Source organism: Nipponia nippon, unplaced genomic scaffold (assembly GCF_047370975.1).
Source record: "Nipponia nippon isolate SJK-2023a ecotype South Korea unplaced genomic scaffold, ASM4737097v1 scaffold_1, whole genome shotgun sequence".
Classification (NCBI taxonomy): Eukaryota; Metazoa; Chordata; class Aves; order Pelecaniformes; family Threskiornithidae; genus Nipponia; species Nipponia nippon.
Window position 1 is genome coordinate 67,181,270 of NW_028262290.1, and position 27,452 is coordinate 67,208,721.

Below are 27,452 nucleotides of genomic sequence, written 5' to 3' on the forward strand. Positions count from 1 at the left end.
GGAAATAAAAACCAGTATCTCACATTTCCAGAAAACTATTAAATCCAGAGTTTATTCACACTTCAAACCAACCAACCAAAAAAAAAAAAAAAAGATTTAAATCTACTGTAAATCTATAAGGATGCACAGAATATATAGCTGAAGGTAGCAATGGTTTAACATTTTATGGTGGTGCTTTATGTGCTGTTTTTAGTAAATCAATGAAAAAAAAAATTGTACCTCATGTGTCTTTATTTATTCACTCTATAATCAAATTGCATGGTAGCAATTTCATTCAGTTCCTTAGTCAGGAAACTGATTTCATAATTAAGTCTTCTGCAATACACTATTTTACACCAAAGTAAGTACATACACAAAGTATAATGTGGAAGTGGATCGAGGATGTTGACATACACTCAACGCAGTGCCATATAAAGACAGTTCTAAAGGAGTCCGCTTAGGTATTGTAAGCAACGTACGTTAGTATATCCAGCTAATACAGCTCTCTTGTTTTGGGTATAAGTATCCTTATACGGCACTGCAGTGCACCGTGCAAACACGTTCCACGAGAAAAATGTATGTGCTGACAGCAAAAACGGCTGTAACAAATGGGTCAGTAAAAAGCCCCCTGGCCATTAGAAGATTTGTTCTTCAAACATGACCTTTACACCCATCTTCTTTCAGAAATCTTGATTACATTTTCCCACATCCAAGTCTTCAGAAAGAAACATGCCTAGCAAGTATCAGTGTATATTGAACTTTACTCGAAATAGCATTGCCAAATTTGCCCTCACATATTTCAAACCTGTTGAGCCCAGACCAGTAATGGCACACAAACACAGAGTTGTCAGTTACTTAAGAAGTTTTGGCACAGTTAGAGTAGGAACTGTAATTTCTTTAAAAATTGGCACATAGTTTGGGTTCGGTTGGCTTGGACCTTGATCCAAAGTCTCAATGATAGTCTGCTTCATATCCCTGCTGGCATCGCCTCTCACCGTCAGCAAAGCGGCAATGTGGTCATCCCTGCCACAGGAAAATGGTAAAACTGGCATCAGTAGGGAATTTTGCACAAGCAAGATTCTGTCAGAAATACCACCTAGTTGGCAACCCCTTCACTCAGTTTCAGCAGGTACTTTAATTCTTAATCAGATCTCTAGTCACTCAGAACTGGCTTTTCCAGCTCGATATAAAGCACTATTTTGGCTGCTCTTAGGACTCTCCAACATTTATCCTTTATCCTCCCAAAACACAGAATGGAAGTACTTTCATTATTCCTTTGCTGTAGTGCTGCAAGTACATGTACTTGAGTACTTAAGTGCATGTATCTCCTAGTGCAGCTCACATTTTGCATGAGCATTATTTTTCATAAGAAAGTGGCTACGTTCTAAAATATGAAAAATATGAACACATTTACACATTGTTTTGCAGTTCACCTAAGACTACAAAGAAACTATGTTATCTATCTTTTAACTTTGAGGGCAAAGAGACTTACCTGATATCTGGGTATTTACTGACTAAAGTTGAAACTTCCAGATAGAGTAGTGAAGGATCAGTTAGCTTGATAACCTCTGCAATGGCTTCAATGATGTCACAGAGTCCCTCAGTGTCTTCTCCAGAGCCCTGCCAGATGAAAAGTTAAAAAAAAAAAAAAAATCCCCCAAACAAAAGCAATCCCCCCCCAATATCTATAAACAATCCTTTAATTAGTATTTTGCCCGACAATGCTCTTGAATTACCCAAAGAGCTGAATTTTCAGACATTAAGAACAAAATATTTGTCAGTTGTCACCATAACCCTCTTCCCCTGCTCTTCATCCAGAGACCTACCCTCAGAATATCAGTAAAGAAAGTCATGTCTTACAAACAAGATGCATTTATCCACATGGTGATACATTCTAGTCTTTAACTTTTGCTAATCTGCCAGCATAAACATCAGGAATAACTGATGCGAAAGCCAGATCTCTTCTGAAACATTACTTAAAAACTGGCCCTGTATTAGCTTCCTCCTCATCATCTGGCCACCAAGGCAGCTTTCAACAACTGATCAACTGAACTGTAACAGCTATTTAATCTCTGGACTATTTTAGCGCTCTTAGTTCCAGGTCATCTGGTCCTGCCAACGCCTTAATCTGAAACAGATCTTACACAGAATCCCACATAATGAAGGACCCTGATGCAGGAGTTGCCCCAACATCTTCCACAGTGAGCAGAAATGCACGCCGCCCCTCCCCTCCCCTGGTTTTTCAAGGCTTTGTCTTTCTCTCCATTCTTTTGGCATTTTGTCATCTGTTGGCCCCAGGAGCTTTCTGGCAGATTTAACTGGCTCCTTATGCAGTTAAAAAAAAAAAAATCTATCATTTTAGGCCTATCTTGTACATTGTTTCTCAAACACCTTTTTTGGCCTGTCTTTTCTATTTCTGCTGCACTCTAAACTGGGTCACCATACTTGTCTTGTTGATTCTGAACGCATGCACTGCCTGCTACTCAGGTAATAAGTAACTGCATCTGTTCGATGCAGTATCGCCCTTTCTTCCAGCCAGGAAAAGCAAAGGCCAATTTTTTTTTTTTTTTTTTTTTTTTAAACAAACAACTGCTCTTTCTCCTTCGCTTACTACTACGAATTCAGGGCACCTATCTCTGTGAGGCCATTCGAATATTCAGCTGCAGAGAGCTGTATAAACAAAGCAGTAGAAACTGGTGCTCAGCAGCAGGCCTGTGCGTGTGTGGTCAGAACCTCTGTCTGTGCCCTCGGCTGGGATCCTTGATATTCACGAGTCACTCAACGTTTTGGGAGACATGGAGATCTAACTAGCCATTTTCCCCATGCAGTAAACACGTGTGGTTTGTTCTTAATTACCAGGTGAACAGCATTACCCAAAGCAAATACTTACAGCTGCAAGTTTCTTAAACAGAAATCTGAACTGTTCTGCTTCTTTGATCATTCTTTCTGCACCCTCTTTTCTCTCTTCTGCATTCTTGAAAGATATACGTTTTAACATGATAGCTCTGATGTATTCCACAACCACTCTTCGATGGGCCTCAACAGTCATTGTCTGAAAGAAAAGAACAAGGTGGTGGATTATGCCAGTGCTACCTGCAAAAGCAGCCATTATTTTTAGCCTTTGAACAATTACTAGGCTTTGAAATGTGTATTTGCACTTAAATCACCAGTACACAGTTTCTGCTAATACTACACATTTTGAGTGGCTTTAGATTTCCACCACGTTAACAGAAATGAAAATCTGTCCTTCCCTAATGAAAAGGATGTGCCAATTACAAGAAAGAGAAACAACAAAACCAAGATATCTCTGACGACGTCTGAATTATTTCTGAGGAGCACCAAAGATAGAAGAACAAATACGAAATAATTTGGATGATCTTTAAAACAGACCCGTGTTTGGCCTTGCAGGCTTACTCTTTATATCTGATCAAAGAATGACCAGCCATCACAGAGGCTTCTGCTGGAAAACTCCAGTACCTTGTATAAAGCATTGCAAATCTGTGCTCTGGGCCAAGTCCGGTAAAGAAGCCTGGAGAGCCAGCAGTGATCTCTTTCTCAGATCTTCCTTGACTGATTTGCTGTTCTGCACTTGTCTTTTTACAGGAAATAGCTACTGGTGACTAAGTGAAGCCTCCAGTATTGGTGCAAGAGTAATGCTGAGGTTTGGAAATAAAGAACAAAAACAACCCAAAACCTTTACGTGTTTTTTCAACTCTAATCTAAGGAGAGTCCTTAAATCCCACAAGTCCTCAGGTGTTTGTTTTTTTTTTTACCTAAGAATCGTGAATAACTTTGCCACCATGAAGAAAAAGCCTGCCTAACAGGTAGTCACAAACTTTTTAATCACACTTTATTAGTATATATCAAGCTTTAGTTTCAATCAACATGTTATTCAGTCAAAATTTTGGAGAAAGGGGGAGGGGAGGGGAGGGGAGGGGAGGGGAGGGGAGGGGAGGGGAGGGAGAAACCAACAGATTGCAAAGTGTTGGAAGTCACAGCCCTCATCCAGGACACAGAAGATATGATTTCAAGTCCTGCTCTCAAGACTGTGCAGAAATACTAGAGTTTACTGGTTGGTTGGGGATGGCTTCTCTTGCACTGGTGGAATTGATGCCAATTACACAGGGGAAAATTAACTGCACAGAATAGACTGTGGGAGACTGACACGTATGCCCCGCCCCACTGAAAAGTAAGTGAAGAAGAGCAGCTCTGCTACAACTGCAAAAAAGAACACTCAAGACGAGCCAACAGTGCGATGACAGGGCATTCACTTTACACGGGAGGAAAACGGGAAATCAGAGCGACTGTGAGATCCAGATCCCCCCTGCTCCAGAACAGTGTCCTTCCCATTGGGCTATTGTCCTTTTGCAGGTGCTCTCTTCGTGTGGCTTTTAAAAATTGGATTTTCAAAACAGGGTTAACCAAGAATATTTTAAAACCAGAAAAAAAGCCCACCCCAAACCAGGGAAACAAAAGCGTGTCCCATCCAGTGCTAGCACACACGGTAATCTTGTGCAAGAGATTTTTTTCATGGTGGGAGACAGTGGAATAGCAGGTATGATGAATGCCAAAAAATGTGTTTGTCATCTTCTTCACCATAAGGTGGCAATAAACGCTACATGATGAAACACATGTGATTGCAGAGACTGGTATTAACACTTCAAGACACTCATGCCAAGCACCATTACCTCACAGTAACAAACCAGATCTGGAAAAGAAAGCGGTTCCATGGATATCGACTAATTCTGGGACCGACCTAACTTCCTTTATGTACTTTTTCTGGACTGAAAATGCGTATTATTCACTTACATAATAAGTAAGGCCTCTAGGATCTGAAAATACTGAAGGTTAAGAGGTCATCAGAGGAACTTTGAGTAGTGCCCTCCATGTCTTTAAGAGTTAAGGTAAGAAAGAGTAAGTGTATGATTTTGAGACTGTCTTTTAAGCACTTCTACTTAGTAAGGGTTTGTTCAAAGACCTCACCTAAATCCTGATCTTGCTAGCTTCAAATATTTCCTAAATCTTAGGGAATCATTTAAGACATGGTATCTTAATTACACAAAGTTGACTTTAATTCAATAAAGAATAAAACCAAGCACAATAATACTAAAGGATAATAGAGAAATCCAGATATCCTTTGACAGACCACAGGAAAAAAAAAATAAGACTACCTAACCTAGCACATTATGCTGCTGTAACAGCACTTTAAACATGAGTTATGCATTTGTTAAACCTTATGGCACCAATTTAACTATGCCTCATTGTACATATTAAAACAAGGAATTACAGAATATGCATTTATTAAAAAAAAAAAAAAGTAATTGCAGGCCAGCAAAACTAGTTTCAGAAGAGCTAATTTTATCTGACTACAAACTTCTGAGGAGAGGTAGAAAAGTACAAGCTGGTAAGAATACAATCTAGTAACATGCCAGTAAATTTTCTGTGCTAAATCCTGCAACTCTGATCTGTCTTTGACAATATCATATGGCTGTGAACAAAAAGATGAGAGAGAGATATTAGATCCGGACTTTTGCAATGTGATTATGAATATTTTTTTCATTTCCAGTGATGAATCAATCCCAATTGCTGTATTCCAATTCTGAATACCATTCAGTGTTCAGAAATTCCAAACCAACATGATATTCAGAGTACATTAGCAAAGTATCATAGAATATTTTGCACCTACCTTTTTATAAGGCTTTTTTATTTTAGCAAAGTCATTGAAATAATCCTCTACAGTGACACAGATAGTCCCCACTGCATTAGACCCCATCAACCACTTCTTTGTCATCAGCTCATTGAGATGTGGCTGAGAAGGTAACAAACAATTGATCAGAATAAATTTTTGACACTTTCATCATATCAATGCAGTTACAAAAAAATAGGAGACAATTTTAAGTGTCATACATTTCTAACCTACACTCCTTCAAAAGGAATAAGCAGTTAGTGTAGGAGAATGATGTGATCAGTTATCAGAATGACAGTTGCCACAGAGCGCTACCCTGACATACACACTGGGTGTGTGTGGAAACCAACTGCACTAACCTGAGCATTTGTTTCACGAGTTCTCTAAAATCCTTTATTACATTCTCTATTCAAATGCCTATGCTAAATAAAAAAATTAAGGTCCCAGGACAAAACTGGCGTAAGAGCTGATGATGCCAATTTTAAATATGACGCACTTTTAAACTGTTGTGATAATGCAACTTCATGCTTGACTTCTTGAACAGCTACTAGCTACTCAGTTGCCCCTCTTTGATGGCCCCACAAACTTCCTGTGCCTACACCAAACTTGGTGGCCTATAAACTTTATTCCTTTCCCAGAACTCCACAATACATAATTCCAGTATTCTCTCCATCTACGTACCCATCTCGCTTGGTTCTCCTCAGAGGAAAAATTCTTTACATATTCGCGCACGGTATTTTATAAATGATAATAGTGACATGAAGCTTGAGGTTAATGAATTTCAAGTAATGGTCATTAGAGTAGATGGAGCATCTTCTCATAATCAATGAGAATAGTTAATGAGAAATAAAAGTTTTGCTTAAGAGCTCCAAGTTTAAAATAAACACTGCTCCCACATCTTTCTTAATGTGACTCATTCAAGGTGTTTACATAAGTTCAAAATATTATTATGAATCTAAAGAGTCCCCTGCCATTTCTCTGGTTGCCCTGCCTCCCCCCCTCCCCCCTCCCAATTTCTTTTTAGTAATAAAAAGAATTTTTTTTCCCCTGGGGGATTCTATACAAGAAACTAAAATTCTTAAACATAGAAATTTATCAGTCAGAAAGGGCTCACCTTTAGAGTCAATTAACTATTTTAATTATAGGTGGACTGCACCTGTACAAAGATGACAACTTAATACCAGCAGTATTTTCCCAAATAATTCTTAAAACTCAACTACATAAAACTAAGTACAATCTGCTAGAAAATATTCATTATATACAAAGCACCTGCCTCAAGTCATCCTGTGAAATATAATTAAGAAACCTTTCAGTCTCCTACATGCAAACTATACCAGTGAAGAACAATACTGACATTTACTGGCATTTTGCTAGCACACCACATATAAAATATGCTTAGCAATTAAAAGGTTTCATAACTACTTCATTCCTGAATTATTTTTCCTTATAAAATAATACTTCTGTTTTTTTGAGGAAAAAAGTTCTAACCTCTAAATCCATGAAGACTTCATCTAGCAGGCTAGAGCATCCTTCTTTGGCAATGATGTCTAAAGTTGCATCCATGCTTGTATGACTGCTTGACAATGTGTCTTCCATTTCAATTTTCAAGTATTTTCTTTTCAGACTGATTATAGATTCTCTGTGACAAATAACAATGCTTTTCATCATCCACTGATGCACAATTGCATTGCTACTAAGTTTTCGGAGTGCATACACAAAAAGAGACATACTAGACAGTCTTATTTTTGCAAGGGGAAATAATGCCTGCTGCTTGCTTTGGAAGCCTTTATTTACTCTCCAGTATGATTTCACAGTGATCAGCCTAGACTATTTGTATGTTGGTAACAACCTACTGCTGATTTGTAGACTTGAGAATGGCAGCAGATATAGATGAACATGAGGTTGGATTGCTGAACACTGAAACATGAGCAATGAGAATTTCTTTCTCCTGTTTTGGCATTCTTAATAGAGCAAGCTCTACCTTTACTTTTCTCCAGTTCACTTCACCTTGATCATACTGCTTGAAGGTGAACTGTGAGAGATCAAATGTAAGAGAAGATGGCAGGCCCCAGACAAACTAACTGAAATGACTTTTTCAAAATCTGAAAGTTGAAGATAAATTTTTCTTTGGCAATGAAATTCTTGGAATAACAAGAGAATTTTCACTGGTGAGGGGCAATGGCTTGGCTTGCCAAAGGCAAGAGCAATCACAGTATCTGCCTCTTGAAACAGTAATATAAACCTGTTGTCTTTGTTTAGTCAGCTAAATGATCTTAACTGAAACTCCCTTTGTATACAAAAGAAGAGAAGGTCCTGGGAACATGTAGTATTACAAATGAAATATCAATACTTATTTTTCTCACAATACTGCAAGAACATGCAGACTTACTTAAAGGTTTGACAGTTGTTGATGACTGCAATCATGTATTGAACATAGCACTGAGGATACTGACGATTTTTAAGATGTTCTTCTTTATACAACTGTGCTTCGTCTTTGTACCTGTAACATATACAAGGAATGGCATTAAACAGACAGAAATCTGTAATAACTTAAGTACACCTGTAGGACCAAATGCTCCATAAGGGCCCGTCAGGTATTTAGAAGTATTTTATAAAGGGCTTGATGCTCATGTCATGTTCAGTCTCTCTGTTCTGGGCAGAATCCAGCCATGGACGTGTTTTCTGTCTTCCTTATGACAGAGAAAGAAATCTGAGATATAAAAGAAAGCAGAACTGACTCCAGAAATTAGAGCCATTTGCAGAGAGGAACTGAAAGTGCCACTCACCAGCACAAAAGAACTTCTGCAGTGAAACTGGGGAAGGAAGGAAGAAAGCAAGAAAAGGAAAGGGAAGAAAAGCTTGGTTGGCATGGATGTGATAGGAGAAAGACAAAGCAATAAAGAAACATCCACAGGAAAAACAGTTATTGGAATTGTAGGAGCAAAGAGAGGCTGAGGCAGGATAAAGAACTTATATTTTAAAAATTATGTTACCTGGTTAGGAATGAATTCATTTGTTGAAGACATAGGAGGAGTACCTTTGTTTTCAAATCTTCATTGATCTGAGCAGCCACCTGAAGATTCTGTTCAAACATCTAAGTTAAAAATAATTTAGTTATAAAGAGAGGCCTTTATCAGTGGTAAACTAAAGACAGAACTCCTGTCTTGTTGGAGACTCTCACTAGCAGCAGCTCTACATATACTTTTGGGGGATTTTTTGTTTGTTTGGTTGGTTTTTTTTTAAAGCAAGCCCAGCCAATTGCTGCTGACTAAACCAAAAATCGCTATTTCCATAAATGTAATTAATAAATTATTGACAACCATTAATGTATGCTGCAGTTTTCTCCTGATACTGAAAACAGTTGTATTCTTTCTTCAGCAAAAAAAGTACTTAATACTTCTAATTCAGTAGGAATTTGGCTTTACAGTGGATCAAAGTTCTTGGGTCAGCTCCTGCATTCCTTTGCTTTCCCCATATATGAAAGCAGTAAGTTCACATTAGTGAAGTAGAAGGGACCCCTAAACTTTAGAAACACAACCAGGCACAACATCTAGGTGACCTACAAGGAACTGTGTTTGAGAGGAGGGGGCCTGGAAAGGAAGAGGTACAAAGCCAGGTGGAAACATGAACTGCTTTTAAGCCGAGATGATTTTGAAAGTTTCACTGTTTCAGCCTTTGACAGCACAACACTAGAGCCAATCAGCCACCAGCTTCTTTGAGATCACACGCTTTCTGAACATGATCAGATGAAGTCAACCTTGGCGCTAATACAAATGTGAAAGAATGCAGCAAAAATCCTGGTATAAGACAGGAAACAAATAAAGTAGGAAGCAAATGCAGGAAGAAAAGACCATCTATCTTTCATTGAAGGTACCTAACACAATATTTGTAATGAAAAAATAGAAAATGAGCATAATAAGCTGACATTTGTCTGGTTGATAACGATCACTTTAAAACCTTTCCATTTCTACTACCGACAACAGGGTGGTGCAGGTTGGGTTTTTTTGTGGCTTTTTTTTTTTTTTTTTTTAGAAATAGCCTTTTCTGTTTTGAGGCTATTTAATAATCTGGAGAGGCATTAATGTTAACTGAAGTAGTGTTTAAACAGCAACATTTTTGATCTTTAACAGAGCTTTTCTTTCCAGTATTAAGGTGTTTGTATAATGAATAATTTATAGGAACAAATACATGCCTAACTACCTCAGCACCATATTAACAAACAGCATTCTAATAACTTACAAACATCTCATCTGGCAGGCTTATAGTACAAATTTACATGAAGAGACCTAAGCAAAAGCAGTTAACTATACACAAGTATCAACTAAATAGTCTGGGAAAAATATGTTTCTAATCTACACATAAAAAGAACTAAGTCTCTAAGTGTTAAAAAGGCAAATAAAAACCTCAAAAGAAACAACCCCTCCAACTAACAACTCTACAGGAAAAAAACCCCTATACATGAATAGATATAGAAACAATGGCATTCCAAACAGTTTGGGTCCCCCCCCTGCGCCCCTCCGTTCCCCTAAATCCATGTACGGCTTCTGTAGATTTTCTAGAATAACCAAGTTCTTTTATACCTGAAAAACAATAGCTGGGAGTGTAGTCTGATAGTACCCATCTTGATCTGCTTCTGGTTCAGTTTCTTTTATCCAGTCTTTTTTATCTGTCTCCAGTGCTTTTCGTAGCCAGCCAATGATGTTAGACTACATTAAATAAAGCAACCAAGAAAAAGAAAAGATTTTCTGATTTAACACAACAAAAAACCCCACTACAATATTTGGAATAGCAGCATAATGAAGAGTGGCATAGTAACAGATAATGTTGACCACTCTTGTCATTTCTACAGGATATATACGTAACATAGACAAATTAAAATTTGCATTGATAAAGACAAAGGTTAGTACTGGTAAACCAGTGATGTAGTTTGAGTCAAGTTTAGGCACGTTTTGGAAGGGGAGTGCTCCAAACACAAAGAGAAAGTCAGTTTGTCAGAATCAACATGTTAATTAACTTTGGAAGTATTTATTAAGTCTCGGGCTTTAGGTTTCAAACTGAATTTTTCAAACAACTGAAAAAATGAGGGTAATACTTAATGTAGGCAAATTAGCACATATCTGCTTGCAGTTCCTTTTACCTACATTTTAGGAAACTGACGGCTGTTACCTTTGGGGACAAAACCCCAGGATTACATTAAATGAGTTGTGCTTCTTGGAACTTAAGTGCTGCACAAAATAGTGATGGAGATACAATAGTTGGCTCTCCTCCCATCTGACAAGCACATTATACAGCAAACAGACATTAAGAACAACTGTTTTCAGAACTAGATTAAGCCAGTTTTCTGATCACTTGCATGACACAGATACCATGGACATATTTGCAAAAGTAGGTAGTAAAGACCAGCATGTTTGCGAAATTTGTAATCGGATTCTTTGATTTCTGTCTATCTAAAATAATTACCCCTATGTTTTCAGAGGGTTGAAAGTTTCTGCCTCTTTTCTACTTTGTTCACATTTAGGTAAAACCCCTAGTAATATAAAGGTTCATACTTCTCTCCAACGTATAACAGGTGTATTAGTGTGCCCTACCATGCAAAATTAAACATGACCAGTAGGAATGTACAGAAAGGGCAAAAAAAGTCTAAAATATTTTAAAATATTTTAAAAACCAGCAAAAGAAAACCACTTTGTGTTTAACAGAATAGCAGCTTTGCTTTATTTTATTTATAGAATATAAATACAGCAATGTTCTATATATAATATTTTTCAGTAAGTAGGGAAAAACATTTCTGAAAAATCAAATATAGGTATATTTTTTCATCTTAAGAGGGGACAAAAATGAATTCAAAGGCATTTCCTGAGTCAAGCTAAAAGTAGCTTGAGAAATCAAACCAATACTTTTTTGTCCTAAAGGTAAGTGCAGAAAAATAAACTTGCATAAAAGTCCTAGTAAACCTAATATGAAGCAGAGCCTCTACTGGCAACTTCCTTGAGACATAACAAGATCGGTATATATCATTGTGATGAGTATCAAGTCCAAGTAGTTGCTGGTGCTGGACATATTTTAGTAGCTGACACATCCAAAGCAGCAAAAAATTTCCCTCCTCTGCTTGGCAGAGCTCCTAAACTCAGGAGGAGTAGGAATTCAATTTAACAGTGTAAGAACAGCAAGTCCAAAGTTCCAACTATCCCAATACTCAGTCCCAGAGGCAGTGGATCTTTAAAGAAAAATACATTTAAAAACCTGACAATCACATACTGATTCCTTTGCCATGTAGTTGACCAATTTCCAGTGACTCTTAGGATAACCAAGAAGCAGTGTCTTTACATTTACGATGCACTTGAAATGGCATCCGCAAAAGGAAATTATGTTCATGCAGCTGACAGGCATGAAAGGAAAAAGACTGTTAAAAGATTCGAACTGGCAAATGTGAACATCCTGATTACCTTGAAAAGATCACATCTGTATCAAATGTTGACATAGTTACTACAGGGACCAAGCTGCATTCAGTGGCTTGTAAGTATGTTAATACCTAACATGCTAACACTATGAATTTAGACATATGAACACTGGAATTCCTTCCTTTCTAATAAAATATGATGAATACAGTCTGCAAAGCAGAATTATTCCGTGAAATGTTATGATTTACATCTATAAAATCATCTGATTATAGCTTTATAAACAAACCTACACACAGTATATGAAAATTTATGGAAGTAATGATATCGAGTTCACACTTGTCACATTAGTTTCCTCTGATGGAGGAACAGCACTGAGGCACTAATGCAGCTATAAACTCGTCTGAAGGTGTCTTTGCACTATTATTACTCACAGTAAGTGTTGACATGTACTTGCTGAGAAGCTGGTCTACCACATTTTGCGAAATCAGAGGATTCAGAGAATTTACATCCACTTCGGGAGACAGTTCTGAGTTTCCCATCATCTCCGTACTGAGTTTAAAAAAAAAAAAAGACATTGCAGATTAGTAAAGAAAAATGAGATAAAAAGTTAAAAACTGTGCAGCTTTTTTTGTATGACCACTGTAAGGGGCAGTTTTCCAATATCTATACATCTCAAAAAGTTCTTAGTAGTAACTGCAAAAATAAATGTATTTACAAGAAATGTAAATAAAACTATATAAAGAAAGAACAGATGTAAAAGCTATAGCCCAGCATATATTAAAAAAAAAATTACAGACATTAAGTATTCAAGCCTTTCCTGTGTTTCTAACTATTATGTACAAGAACTAGCAATTGCTTAACGCTGAATAAAAGCCAACTGGTTAAACCTGTGGGCTCTTAATAGGGGACATTTTTAGATGTCTTTAAACTTTCACATTCTGAATTTCAGAATGGGCAAGATCAGTGAAAAGTACGAAATACTCTCCTCGGTGTTTCTCAAAAGAGCTTCTGTTTTGCTACTTGTATCACATCCATGTCAAAGCTAAAATATATTAAAAGCAAATCTACCAATGCTTCCTGTAGTGGTAGAGGATACACTTAATATAAGAGGAGGAGGCATCTTGCATGCCAAATCAAAAGTGCACTTCATGGGTACTGTATTATAATAGCATCATTAGCTATACTTGCTTGCAAAGGAAAATTCTTGATTTTACAGGATTAGAAACTAGAGCAACCTCAAAAATATTTTGACAAGGTTTATATAAAATTAATACTCTACAGGGATATTTTGCATCTATATGTTAGAAGATTATATAATGAGTTGCTTGTGTAACTAAAATAAAAAAAACAAAGCTATGCCAAAGCACAACATAGCAAGAACGCTTAATATTTCATGCTTAAAAAAAAAAAAAAAAAACAATAACTCAAAGCCACACTCTTCAGAGAGTGCTTTATTAACAGTTGATGGAAATATACTCAATCATAATAACAAATTGTTTCACATTCCATTTCTAGTGTGCTTTTCTGAAGCCACAAATTCTATATTTGCAGTGGCAACTACAAAAAAACCCAGCAAATAAAAAAAAATCCTAAACAAGTGTTTAGTTTGTATATTTCTGCAAGTTAAAGTTGTTCTCTGGGTACATGCAGAGAGTCAGCACAGTGGTGCTTCCACATCATGAAAATAAAAATGTCAAAGCATAAAAAAAAAAAACCCAACCTATTATGGCTAACTACTGAAAAAACAAAATTCTTGTCTTTGAAACCATAAAAGCTACTGTAACTGAACACTTTACATTCGTAGCGTCTTCCTGAGCCTGTAGGAAAAGAGACTAAAGATATTTTAAGTGGCTCAAGCTATTAAGAAAACTGAATTCCATTCTGTTGCTGTTTACATAAAGAATACACATAATAGCAGGACCTGCTCTAGGCTTCTTCAGGGGAAATGTCAGAAGCCATTTATGGCACTGTGCCGTATTCGAAAATATTTCTAGCCTCATTATGCCATCATTACCCCTACTTCACACGGCCACAGAGATATTAAATCTTTCTCAAAGTTTATAAACCAAAACCCCAAAACAAAAACCTCGAGCCCCCAAAGACAAAAATTCTTCCTATACTCAAGTTCTCTTTCCTGACTGCCACAACCCAAGTGTCTGGGGGAAAGGAAGTGATAGACAACCCTCTTAGAAGTGTCAGGAGGCTTCTAACTCTAGGGAAGGGTTATTTCCCTTCAACAAAAAGTTTATAATCAAGTTGAAATTTCAACCGGAACTGTATTATCTGGAAACTAACATTTTAAAAAACTTCTATTCTGTCTCCTATGACACCAATCCTGTTCTGTCTTGTAAAAAGAGGTACTCGATCCAGAGACAGCATCCAGCTAGCTATAGAGCACCATTCTTTCTGTTCATTAGAGTGAAGATTGTTGACACTGCCTGTAACAATGTTGGTGAACTCTTAGCAGTTTTGTCAACACTTGATCAGTATCTGATAAAATGATGTTATGAATACGGGCATCAGGATCTTACAAAACTTACATTTTCCCTAAAACAAAGATTAGAGTCCTGGTCCCAACTTGGTACCAATTTAGTAATAGCAGTATGTTTCCAAAGCTCTCATTGACTTAAATATGAAAGGTAAATACAACTAGCACAGTAAAACTGCATCCCACTCAAATATTAAAGGCTATTATTCCACATGGAGCATCACTTTATTTCTCAGCTATGAGTTGAATACAGTTCTAAAAACAGCTTCCAAGACATGCTCTGGTAAAGAAGAACATAACTCTTACAACTCCTATCTTGCAAATACTGTAAACAGAAGTTATGCATGCCTTTCTTATCAATTCATTACATGGAAAAAACCCTCAATGCTTCTCTTAATTGGTCAGTATTTTCTCAGCTGGTTTTGAAGCGCAGCTGTAATACGCAAATACAAATTGATATGTTCCCTCTAATATTAAATTACATTTAATAAAAGTAGAGAAAGATTAGAAAGGACAAAACTATCTTCCGCCATACAATGTTCCACAGAAGTGAACAAGGAATGTAACAGCAGCTTAGAACCTATTTTTCATACAGGGAAAAGAGGGTGAAATATCACAGAAACACAGTTCTCATGATGTCATATAGGCCATCTTCCCTCACAGTTTATTATAAATATGTCCCTATAGAGAACTGTTTATTGTATTAAGAGATGTCCAGCGCCTGAGATGTGGTAAGCTCTGCCAGTATCCCGCTTGAGCACTTTACTTTTTCCACTCGCAAGCCAGAGCCGATTTCTTCTTCCACTGTCCACCACAAACATACACAACAGCTGTCATCCTCTTTATAACAGTTTATTGTAATCTGTAAGAATACAGTTACTGTACTGACCTCTCAGGCTTTTTTTTTTTAGAGAAGAGAGAAACTCAAAGCCTTAATTTTTTTCCTGAGGTATTTCCTCTAATTTCCATCACACTTCTTACACGGATATACAGGGGAGAAGTGCATTCTCATATATCTTGTACCGTGTCTACTCCTCTCACTGTTTCACTTCCTTTAAAAGATTCTGCCATCAGGTGCAACAAGCCACAGAACTCGCTTTCTAATTTGTTCATGTTGTTTGCGTTGCAAATAGATGCAATGCTGGCTTTGCGTTGTAAATAGATGCAATGCTGGCTTTGCTCCCTCCCTTTTCCTTTCCTATGATGGAACACATGGATTGAGAGAGCTTTAGCTCTGAATTGTCCAACTCAATAGCAATCTGCTCCGCTTTCTGGGGGAAGGGTGGAAGGGCAATTTTAAGACCAAGAATTGCCTTACTGGAACATCAGCCCAAGGACATAAATGAAGAACCTGGGAGCAGGATTTGTGCTGAGGCCATGCCCCATAGGTAGAGGGATTCACATATTTCTGATTTTCATTCACCATGGAGCTATTCCTCTGGCCTTCTATTAACAAAGAAGAAAAGGCCAATGAACTCAGCTCGTTATTAGTAGCTGCGTCCTCTCATATATCCTGGTATTTAAGTATGCATTAGTGGGTGCTCCTGATTGTTCCTTGCAGGGAAGAAAAGCAGAACAACTTCGCAGTGTAGAGCAAAGCGCAGAATTCTGAACACAAAATGAATCTTAAAGCTGGTTATAAAAATTCTACAGAACTGTATTATCTCCTACCTATTTGCTTTATGGTATTATACTCTAAACCTATCAAGTGTCCAATTTGTTGCATTAGTGAGATTGAACAATTGAAGACGGCAGAAGTGTACACAGTGCAGACTCTGGGTCAATGCCAGCTATTGAGAACAGGATTACAGTCATGAGCCACAGAAAGGCTAGCATTACTTTTTCCCAAACAAATCAGTTGCTCTAGTAACTACATGCCAGCAAAAACTAAACAGTTGCCATTTGAGCTGTTTCTACCTGGAGGATAAAAAAAAAAACAAAAACAAAAAAAACACCAACAAAAGAAACCCCAAGACATAATGCTTAAGTTATTCCAAGAAAGCACACAACTCAAAAGAAAAGAGTTTAAGAGTATCACAGGAGACAACCTGTAAGCAGAAATTCTTCTACATAAACAAATCACCACACAGTTCTGAGGGAAAACCTGAAGGAAGTTACTACATTCTTTCCATTTAACAGTAGTGAAGCAACACTGAAACAGTCCCAACCCCTGTAAAAAAGAACAATAGAAAGTTAATAACCATACAAATCTTCTGGGCCTGTGGTCAACAGCAAACATTGTTTCACACGCACGAGCTCAGTCTCTTCTGCTCTTCCCAATACTTCACCAAACTGGCACACAAATACCAGGTGACTGCAGCTTCAAGCAGGTCTTTAACTGCATTAAAACTTTTAAGCTTACAAAGCAACTCAAAATCACATATTAGAAAATGCAAACAAGTTTTAAGGAGTGATTTCCAGAAAGCAGAATGCATAACAAATACCAAACCAGCAAGTTCTTTACTATTATCCCTCTTTTGTTTTATCTTTTTATATGTTAATAGACATGCAAATATTAGCACATAAACTGTGTTTTGCATGCTTACTCTCAACTATTGCTAACAGAAAAGATAAGGGGACCTTACCTTTTGTATGTATTTAAAACCCAACTTAGAAGGCTAACAATCTCATTCGCTTCCAGATCCTCTGCAGCAAGCTCTTGCATGCGGGTGGACAAAGCTTGATGGTACATGTTTAGCAATTTGTTGAAAATGTCATAATGTGGAGGAAAACATTGATCCAGCAGGGTTTTAGCCACGAGCAGGTCATCAAGGACATATTTACGTATGATTTCTAGATGGCGCACAAGCCACATTTTGTCAGATTCTCTAGTATCTGCTTGGGTGCCTTCAATGCGTGTGCTCACAGTTCTTTCCAAAATGTTGAACATTTTTTCTTTCCACTTCTTTGGTCTGCCAGGAGGTATGAACCCAGTTTGTTTTTTCCGGTCTAACATGCGCCTGTCAATTTTCTCCTCCCTCTCAATTATCCTAACAACAGAAACAAGCAAGGTTGGATCTCGACGAACTGTAACAAGGGATCTTTGAACCACCATCCAAAGTTGCTTTGCCAACTCCTCAGAAAGTTTCTGCATATCCCCAAAGTATGTATGGATGAGGTTCATGTCGTGTGTGTTTTTGCTGTCCATGCGATACTGCTCATACATCAGGTTATCACGAGAACACTCTAAATCCATCAGTTTTCGATGAGCTTGCAGAAGTTCCCCTCGCTCAATCAGATCTTGGGTCTCCCTGACTATCTCTGGAACTGAAAGAAAGGCAAAGAAGAAAAAACAAAGAGAGTAAAACAACACAATGAAAATACAAAGAATAAATACAAGAAAATAAAAGTACTAGGACACAAGCTGGAGAACAGCTGTAGTAATTCTTTTGAAATAATTTAAAAGAAATTATTTTGAAGTATTCAAAAATTGTTAGTAAATGCTATATGTCTTTATACATTATTAACTATAATGCTCCATTTTGATCAGTGGCTAAACAAAGATCATAGTGCCAACAGAAAATAATTTCCTTTCTCTTCCCCCTCTTATAAAAAAAAAAAAATCCATGAAAGTCTACTATGAAACAAATTGCAGTACTAGCTTTCTTATATCTTATACAAAAGGCTTTTAACTTCCCTGACTAAAAGTCACTTACCCTGTTCAACCTGAGGCTGCGTATACCCAACAAATACTGAATTTTACCTCCTTCTTGAAGGAACAGTTTTTGCCTGCCTAAGGCACAAAGGAAGAATAGGGATAATTACCTATGCTGCTGAACTATTTAGAAGATTTTTTTCTTTATTATTTTTCAGTATTTTAGGAACACTATAGAAGAAGATTAGTATCCTGTGGGGCAAAGAACTAAAAAATCTCAGCAGAAAAACTGTCACTGCAAAAGGTAGCTAGTGATAAAACTGGCAGCCCCAAAAAAGGTTTGAAAAAACAGTTATACACAATCATCAATCATGATGAAAACCACTTGGTTTATAAAACATTTGTTTTGCTCAGAGTGAAGTTATACTGTTTAACAATCCTGGGGGGACATGCTTCACACTAAAAACCTCTCAGAATGCCAGAGAAGAAAAGGCTTGTTGTCTCAATTGCATTCATCAGTGTAAAAGAAAACACCCTTAAAATAACTCAGCACTGGAACATACAGAATTTTCTTGTTCTTTGTTTTTTATTGCTAGACATTGCATGTAAATACTACTCTTTAAGTTGCACACCATATTCCAGTTTGGTACTGTAGCAGTTAGATACACTCTTACAGAGATCAAACAAGTAGACCTGGTATGTCTGGGAAACAATTTTTCTTTATAGGTACATTTGGTGAATTACTGTCAGGAGAGAAGAAGAGAGAAAAGACTATTTAAATAAAATCAAAGGGGTATGATGGGTTTACCCCCCATTATAAGGGTAAAATTCTTGAAATTACTTATAAGCAGGAAAGTCCTGGCAAGGAATGCACCTGATTCAAGATGGAATGGAAAGTGCACCAAAAAGGCTGCATAGAAGGACAGAGGTAACTCCATTTTCTTTATCTTTGCAGTATCCATTATATCACATTAATCTTATTTAATTTTGCAAACCTTTGCAGTTGTGCAGTGGTGTGAGGAAGAAGTGTCCCCCATGTATAATTTCTTTATGCATGAGTTGGTTTCTCTGATTGTGCTGCCTGATTATGAAGCAAGGACTGCGCACACTTGAAACTGAACTTCAGATAGTTTATACTTAAGCTTGTAACATTAATGGAAATCCTTAAGGCTCCTAACTGTTGTGTGAGAAAGACTGCCAGGAAATCTTTGACTGGAGATCTTGCTGTTTCATATTTTGCCTTTGTTTGCAAAAATTTTCGCTTCCTAAAATCATTCGGGACTATTTTTACCCAACAGGCTTGCTGTAGGTGCTGAACTCACTGGCAACGTTCCAGATCTTTCTGAATTTTCTTTCTGTACATGCCACTTGCATATTTCAGTCTTTTATACTAAACATTATCCCTGCTACTGACCGCTAGCAAGAAGCTTCTTTGTGACTTGTGTTTGATGATGAGATAGGCCGGACCAGAAGTTCTTACAGCGCAATTTAGACTTGATATATATTAAATGGTTACCAGCTACTTCCCTGAACGTGATGTGTAGGTAATTCTTCCTTAATTCTTCATTCCCAGTGATGTTTAAAGTTCTCAACATTACTGGACAACCTTACCGCTGTTAGTACCATTTTAAAGTGCTTTCAGTATGTGATGAATTATATCAAGAACATTAGATTACCTGAAAAAATGTTCTTGAGATTTTCTACAGCAGCTGCCAGTTGGCTATGTTGCACTACAGCATCCTTAACATCCTTGAGGTTTTCTATGGTGTTGATGCTCTGTCTCCAGTCCTTATTGACATCTATCAAAGACTGCTGAATATCCTTTACATCATTCAGTGCATTGTGCAGTTGACTTAAACCTGTTCGTACTCCATCTAACTGTGACTGGATTGCTGCCTTAAATACAAACAAAAAGACAAAGAAAGAACTCATGTTAATCATTATAAGTTCCATATTTTCAACATTTCTCAAGAACTAATTTTCATTTCAGTATCTAACATTTTCAGAGGAAAAAAACCTGAAAAGGTAATATTATAGCTTACTAGAAATGTGTAACTTACTCTGTGTGCGCGCACATATTCTTTTTTTAAAGTTTTGAAGTAGTATCTTGTTTTAAAGGACCTAGATACAACTGATTCACCCACAAAGCTAACACAGGAGCTTAGGCAGACAGATCATCTTTATAAATCTATATTAAACCAGGATCATGGGAAGGCAGAATGAGGTTTCTTTGCATTTCCTTTGTAAATTCATTTCAAAGGGGGATATCAGAAGAAAGCTGATCCAGATGTTTCAACAGAATGCTTAGTATGCACAGATTCACAAAGCCTTTTACTAAAGCAATTATAAATTTTGACTGGCAAATGAATCTTCTAAAAAATCTTCTAAAAAAAAAAACCAACTCTGAAATGTTCTAAAAAAAAAAAAAACAACCACCCAAAAAAACCCAAACGCCTCTGGCCTGTGATGCCTGAAAGCAAAAAAAAAAAAAAAAAATCTCAAAAGGAATTCAGCAAAACCAAAAAACAACAAAACCCCAAACTGAATAAAATTTTGACACAGTGAAACATCAATAACCAGACCAACAATCCAACTACTTGATTATTTTGGCATAAAGAGAGGTTATTGATAAAGATATCTCTTGTGACAGGTGATACTTGAAATAATGACTTTTCAAATAGGCTATTAGTCCTGAACATGATTTGACAGTCCAGACACCTTACAGAAAATGCATTATGGTGTGTATCTGAGTGAAAGAAATCAGGTCACATCCACAGCATATTTTTTTTTTACGTATGTATTTTTAAAAACATGTGACGAAGGCGAAATCAGGCAAGTGGAAAATGAAACTGGAAATAACAGCCTTCAGAAGACAAGCCAAAGGCAAGACATCAGTGAAAATTCAGTTGGGTATCTCAAGGACTTGAGGTAACCAGTAAAGAAATGAGGCATTAATGGTTTTGCTAAGCTCAAAACACATTTTTAACCATACTTTTCAGGCCAAAAAGCTTGGGCAGTCATGGAACTTTTTGTCTGATACTAGAAGCCAAGAAGGAAATCCTGGTAACTATGAATAACATTTATTGTGTTTTAAATGTACTGGGAAAGTCCCAGAAAAATGCAGTGATTCTTAAACTACCGCTATTTATGTACTTTCAAATTATGACATGCTGATTTTACTGATAAAAATGTATTTTCCTGTCAGACTCGGTACAATTAAGCAGTGGTAAGGCATTTTTATACAATATCTATCTACAGAACTGCTGCATTAACACATTTTTTCCCCTACAGGAACTGAGGTAATTAGGATACTCAAACATTCAATACGATACTCAAACACAATCTTCTGAAGCTGACCATAAAGTATTTTAAAAATCACATGACCATTAAATGTTCAATACTTCTAATTTGAGACTTCAATTTCTTCTGAGGCAGATCTTCCAAGTATTACATATTCAAACTTTTGTCTATTTAGCTTTCACAGAAACTTGATTACGTTAAACAGAAACAATCACTACTCTTGGTCACTGACACAAACAGCCAAGGAAAATTCTAAAAACAGACATCCATGCGTGTTCAGTCTGTCTTCTAATAGTCAGTTGGGGCCAGGGAGGGGGTGGGGGACAGGGAGCAAGGCATGTCCTAACGTTGTGGACTAGAACACATATTCATCTTAGATTGGACTGACCACCACTTTATTAAAAAAATGAAAACAAAACCAAGCCATCCTAGGAACAGGGCTCAAAACTTCATTTTTCTCTCTTTTCAAGTGACAGCCCTCACCATGAAGCCATGGAACCAGGATCCTGGCTGCCTGGTCTCCCTAGAGCCCTATGGTTCGAATTCACGATTGCAGAGCAGCTAAGAATCAAAAGGTAAAGGATTCAAGCATGTTTATACTCAGGACAACCCATGACCTAGGAACCTTCCTGCGATATGTATACAATATTTCTTCAGGGTGAGAGAAAACCAAAACCTAAGTTCTCCCATTGACTGAATAAGTACATGAAGAAAGATGGTTGTCAATGCTCATAACTTTTCAGGCTGTGGAGTCCAAGCAGCTCTTCATCTACATTTTGGAGTGCAGAGCCCAGAAGTACCAGCCTATAGTGCTAACTTGTGCTCATCCACCCATTGTTTCAGAGTTCTGCTACAGATCCTTAAAAATACTGCTTCACTAACCACCATCAGTGTCACACATGAAGCAGATGAGTTTGATAGATTTCAAAGCAGTTTTTCCTGTAAGAATTTATATAATGCAGGAAGAAGTGCAGAGAAGGATGTAAGAAATGGACATAACTAAATATTTGGGAGAAGATATAGAGAGAGGAGTAGGATAACCAGCTGGAGGAGATGCTGTTTTTTTGGGCAGAACACCATTCCAGATCTCTGCTGCTTCATCCCTGTAAGTGACATACAACTATTACCCTGGTTTTCTACTCTTTACCCTTGATTGACTTGATTATCTCAATTCATCTGAAGAAAATGATGACAAAGATGAAAGCATATCCAGTCAGAAAGAAGCACCAACATGTTCACACTAAAAGATTGACCATGTGTGCATTCACATAGATGAAGCAGCTGAGGTTTTTCAACAGTGGTCTAACCTGAAAAGTCAGCAAATCCTCCGGCTGATGATCCTAATGACCCTATCTCTCCATCTTCCACACCATACATATACACAGTTTAAATACAGAGCAAGAGTATTTCTTATATCCTCTCTGTGCTCCCATCCGTTATAGTAATTCTTATGGGAAAAACTGCTTTGCTATCCATTGCTTCACTACCATCACCTGTTTCAGGAATGCGCCCTGAATGGATTAAGAGGTATTGTACTTCTTTATGGAACAGGTATTTCTGACAGTCTATAGATGACTGAAGTTAAGGCAGCTTAAGGAAAATGACAAGGAAACTAGCTATAAAGTGGATTTAGGCATTTACGAAACTTACAAAGTTACGTTTAGTCATCACTGTCTATAGAAGCAGCCAGCAGGCAAATGACTGTGCTCATATATTATGAATAGATCACAGTAACTAAACAGCTGATCCATTATTAATAGACTCCACTATATGCTTCCTGCCTTAAATCTGAAATACCCAGTCCAAGCCATCAGGAAAATTTCTGTTTCTATGCCACAGACAAAAAATAACGTGTAATTTGCTAACAGATTTTTTCACTGTGAAAGAAGACAGACTCTCTTCTACTTTATGCAGACTCCCACAAAGAAGGAGCCATCAAATAGCTGTAAGACAAACTAACTTCTTCTGAAATATAAGATTAGATACAGTGTATACCAGCCATTTTGATCTGGTAAACACAAAAATATTTCCCAAAATACTTTTCCAAGGCTCTGCTCCCATTATGCAATATAGTGGTCTAAAATGACTGTTGGCTAGTGAGTACCAGTGAAGGAAGAAAACACAGAACTCAGTAATATATGGACAGAAAATGTAGGAGGACCTTATTCATATTTCAGGCTAAGTCTGTGTGTGCGCACTTACATGTACACATGTGAAGGAGGGGGAAAAATCATGGGGTACGCTTCTGCAAGAGACAAGAATGTGACAGATTTTAGCTATCTTCCATAAACCTATGTAAAAGTCAGAGACTAAACTGACTGATCTTTTTCAGATGCAATCATTAATTTTTTTTTTACAAAAGTTCAGTATTCAGTCATTAAGACAAAGCTTTGTTGGCTGACAGGCTACACAGCAGGAGGGTAGCTGTCCATGGATAAATGAAGGGTAGCTGTCCATGAATAAACTGTAGAAGTTACAGGACATAAGAACACTTGAAATGCTTGAATAAAATTTCAGTAAGATGTACAGCATTAGTTTGCATTACTTTCAGGATGCAAAGCTTCTGTTTTGGACACAGAACAAAAATTAAAGTTCACGGTTTAAAACTATCGGGATGAAAATGTAGAATCAAAAAACAGAAGGAAGAAAAAAGAAGGTACGTTCATGCTGCACCACAGACACTCAGGTTTATCAAACTTTTTACCTTGAGTCGAGCTTCTACTGAAGCCTTCTTACGAGCTTCCCTCCTGCGATACTGCTCCACTTTATCCAGCTGATCAGGACGCTGAAGCATTCCTGCTACTCTTTGAACAGCTGTTGCAACTGCTTCCCTATCCGTTTCCTCCATTGCTGATTAGGACCTCAAAATGCCTTCATAATTTAACAGTACTGAAAAGAAATATAACATTTTTAGAAAATATTTTTTCATTTGATGGCTATGTGTCATTTCCAAGTCAACAACTGGAGAACTAACTTTGGCAATAAAAACAGCGCAACTTGACAGAAGTATTATTAGACTGCATTATAAAGAGTAGTAATCGGAATTCTACAATAATTGCATTTAAGGTCACTTAACTCTGTTTCACTAGTTTACCTGAAATGTTCTCTGGTTACCGTTTTTGCATTTACCTAGCTCTCTGTAAATTTGTATTAAAAAAAAAAAAAAAGAAAACAACAACAACAACAACAAAAGAACAGCAAATCTTCATCGAAACAGATTCTATCTAATCCCAGAGTAAGTATGTTTGCCTATTAAAAGGGGAATGAGACAAGCATAAAAGAATCTTGTAGCAGATCCAAGCAAAACTCCTAACTCTTCCTGAACTAGAATCTGGTGGAGCTGAGAGAACCACAGTCCCCCTGCAGCAATAGGTCAAATTTGCTACCAAAAGCAGAGAGAAACATAGCTGTGGAAGCTCTAAACCCAGAGACTTAACTATAAAGCACTTCCATTTAGACTTCTGATGGATGATTTTTTTATTTCCTACTCTTCTTACGGTATCGGTCCATCAGAGGCGTAGGTGTGCAAGGAAAAATTAATCAAGTATTTCACCTAAGTCTCCAGCAGAATTTCTAGTGAAGTCAAGATATGCATGCAAACTAGTATGCAGAAAAGGTAAAATTTGTTGGCCATCAAACCAGACCTGTTCTCTCAAGCTTCACTAGCTACTAACAGAAAGCAGGGAGGATCCCAGTTACCAAAGATGCAAGATGGTGTCCACAGAACTCCAAGGAACACATCTGGGGTTTCTCATTCTTTCCGAATTCTTTCCAATATTTTATGTCTTCAGTCTTGTAATCAAACAGAACATTTCAGGCCACAACTACAGACTATGCTCTCTCATATCCATATTATTCCTTGAAAGTAGCTATCTACTTTCAAAGTAGTCTGCATTCATATTTCCAGCATATCACTTAATCTCAACACAATAGCGATCTGACGAAGAACTGTGCCAAGTGCACAGAACTGGAAGTGCAAAAATGAGAAAACTTATGGGTCAAGAGAAAGACAGTTTGATAGGTGAAGGAAAGTGGAAACACCCCCTGCCCTCTAAACAAAAACAAAAAAAAGAGGAAAAAATAGTGAAGCTTACCACCTCCCATAGGCAAACTAATGCTCCAGCCAGTCTCTGAACAACGGCCACCCCGGAAGCCAAACCCCACCCCCCCCTTCATCTTCCTCTACCCCATCTCTACCCCCATGACATTATATGTTAGGGAATTTCCCTTTGGCTAGTTTGGGCCAGCTGTCCCAGCTGTGTTCTCTCTCAATCTCGTGCCCATCCCCAGCCTACTCAAGGGGAGTGGTGGGCAGAGGAGGAAAAAGAGAAAGCCTTGACACTGTGCAAGCACCCTTCAGTAACAGCCAAAACACTGGTGTGTTATCCGCACTGTTTTAGCCACAAATCCAAAAGACAGCACCATCCGGACTACTACGAAGAAAGTTAACTCCATCCCGGACAGACTCAGTACAGCATTAGTAGAATTAGTCATTTTAGAACTTACCAGGGTTAAAAAAGATTCCAGGCAAGGTTTGCCCAAGAGCTAGTCTATAAGACCTTAAGTCTACATCTCAAGTCCCTTCATCCGATATCTCAAGATCTGTATCTCTAGTATCTTCAAAAATTACGTGCACAAGTATGCACTTATTCCAGAATTATTTCTACAGTGTGAATTCATGTCCTACTTTACCTCCTCAGCTGTGCAACCATACCCAGCACTTCTCTACTAATGGCCTGCTTAGCTCAAATGATGTTTGGTTTCCTACTCTGCATCTCAAGGTGCAGGATCTATTCCTACCACTCACGCTTTTGAAAGAATACCCCAGTTTTGTTTAGCTCAATCCACTTCCAAGCAATCAGGGCTGTCTCTACAATTTTAAAAAAATTGCTCCTTTTAAATATGAATTTACTACAGAAGTAGAATCTGCAGGAGACAGCTTTATGCTGGATTACTGCCTTTATTAACAACTCTGAATACGTTCAACAGAGTTATGATAGCTCTAACCCCCACAGCCACTACCCAGGCACATTAAGTAGACCTCATGAACAAAATTAGTGGTCTATACTGTAACCTCCTAACTGACTACAAACTAACTTGCTGAGGTAGACAGGTTTTTGCACAACTACTAGACATTCAAAAGGAAGAGCAAACTTTAAGAAACCACACCAACTTTACACAGAGCCAGAACCACAAACATCAGAGCAACGCACTGGAAGAGACGAACAACAAGGTCCTGAGCCCCCTTGGAAAGGCTTCAGCGGCAAGCACACCCTCATCCTCCGGCCGCAGGCTCCGGCCGGCAGCCGAGAAGCCAGCCAGCGGGGGCGACGGGCTGCCGGGGGAGGCCCCTGCCGCTTCTAGGCTGGGGGCGCCCAGCGACACCCAGGTCGGGGGCACAACCCCTCACGACGAGGAAGCTGCGGCAGCCCCAGCTCCGCCCGGCAGCCCGGCTCCTCTCGGCCCCGCTCCCCGACGGAGGTGCCTCAAACTCCAATTATTTGCACCGACGCAGGTGCCCGTCCCTGCCGGGCAGAGGCCGGAGACCTGCCCGCGGGCAGGCAGGCGAGGCTGCAGCCCCGCCACCTTGAGCTCCTTCGGCCTCGGCAGCAGCCCAGGGACGGCGGCCGCGCCGGAGGAGCCCTCAGCACCCCCTTCGGCCTCGCCATCCCCAGAGGCTCCCGGATCGGATCGGATCGGATCGGCCCGGCCCAGCCCAGCCCAGCCCGTCCCGTCCTCCCTCCGCTTCCCGTAGTGCCAGACTCGGGCCGCTACAGACAACGACAGCCTGGCGGGAGCCGGCACAGCAGCGCTCACCGGCCGGGGCGCTGGCACCGGGCCAGCGACGGGGACCGAGGGAGCCGCAGCCCCCACTTACCGGCTGCCGCCCGCCCCGCGGGAAGGTACTGACAGTCGGGCAGTGCGCAGGCGCCGGGCGCCGGCAGGGGCAGGCGAGCGGGCGCGCAGGCGCAGGACGAAGACACCCCCCCGCCCCGCTCCCCG

General features: G+C 38.6%; 1 protein-coding gene across 3 annotated transcripts; it reads right to left on the reverse strand.

Moving 5' to 3' along the window:
* Positions 1–31: 31 nt before the first annotated feature.
* Positions 32–27,452, reverse strand: EXOC3 (exocyst complex component 3). 3 transcript variants are annotated; one of them, XM_087758638.1, is made up of 13 exons: positions 27,328–27,452; positions 24,154–24,338; positions 19,826–20,045; positions 17,140–17,821; positions 12,498–12,615; positions 10,246–10,371; positions 8,659–8,759; positions 8,055–8,165; positions 7,154–7,304; positions 5,666–5,788; positions 2,870–3,031; positions 1,472–1,599; positions 32–1,002 (listed from the first exon to the last, which is right to left on the reverse strand). In XM_087758638.1, the coding sequence occupies exons 2-13, from the start codon at positions 24,295–24,297 to the stop codon at positions 831–833; spliced, it is 2,238 nt and encodes a 745-aa protein (XP_087614764.1). In that variant the 5' UTR covers positions 24,298–24,338; positions 27,328–27,452; the 3' UTR covers positions 32–830. The 3 variants fall into 3 exon arrangements, with proteins under 3 accessions (XP_087614764.1, XP_087614773.1, XP_087614779.1); XM_087758647.1 differs by lacking the exon at positions 27,328–27,452 and adding an exon at positions 27,267–27,285; XM_087758653.1 differs by lacking the exons at positions 19,826–20,045; positions 27,328–27,452 and having other exon boundaries at positions 24,154–24,287.

What these genes read in the sequence shown, in the direction of transcription:
- EXOC3 (XM_087758638.1), bottom strand. Translation starts at nt 24,297, where the DNA reads ATGGAGGAAACGGATAGGGAAGCAGTTGCAACAGCTGTTCAAAGAGTA. An exon ending in TAAAAAAGCCTTATAAAAAG is followed by an intron (nt 3,032 to 5,665) that starts GTAGGTGCAAAA and finishes CTTTTCTTTCAG; the next exon opens with ACAATGACTGTTGAGGCCCA. An exon ending in TGTTTAAGAAACTTGCAGCT is followed by an intron (nt 1,600 to 2,869) that starts GTAAGTATTTGC and finishes TTCATCTGGCAG; the next exon opens with GGCTCTGGAGAAGACACTGA.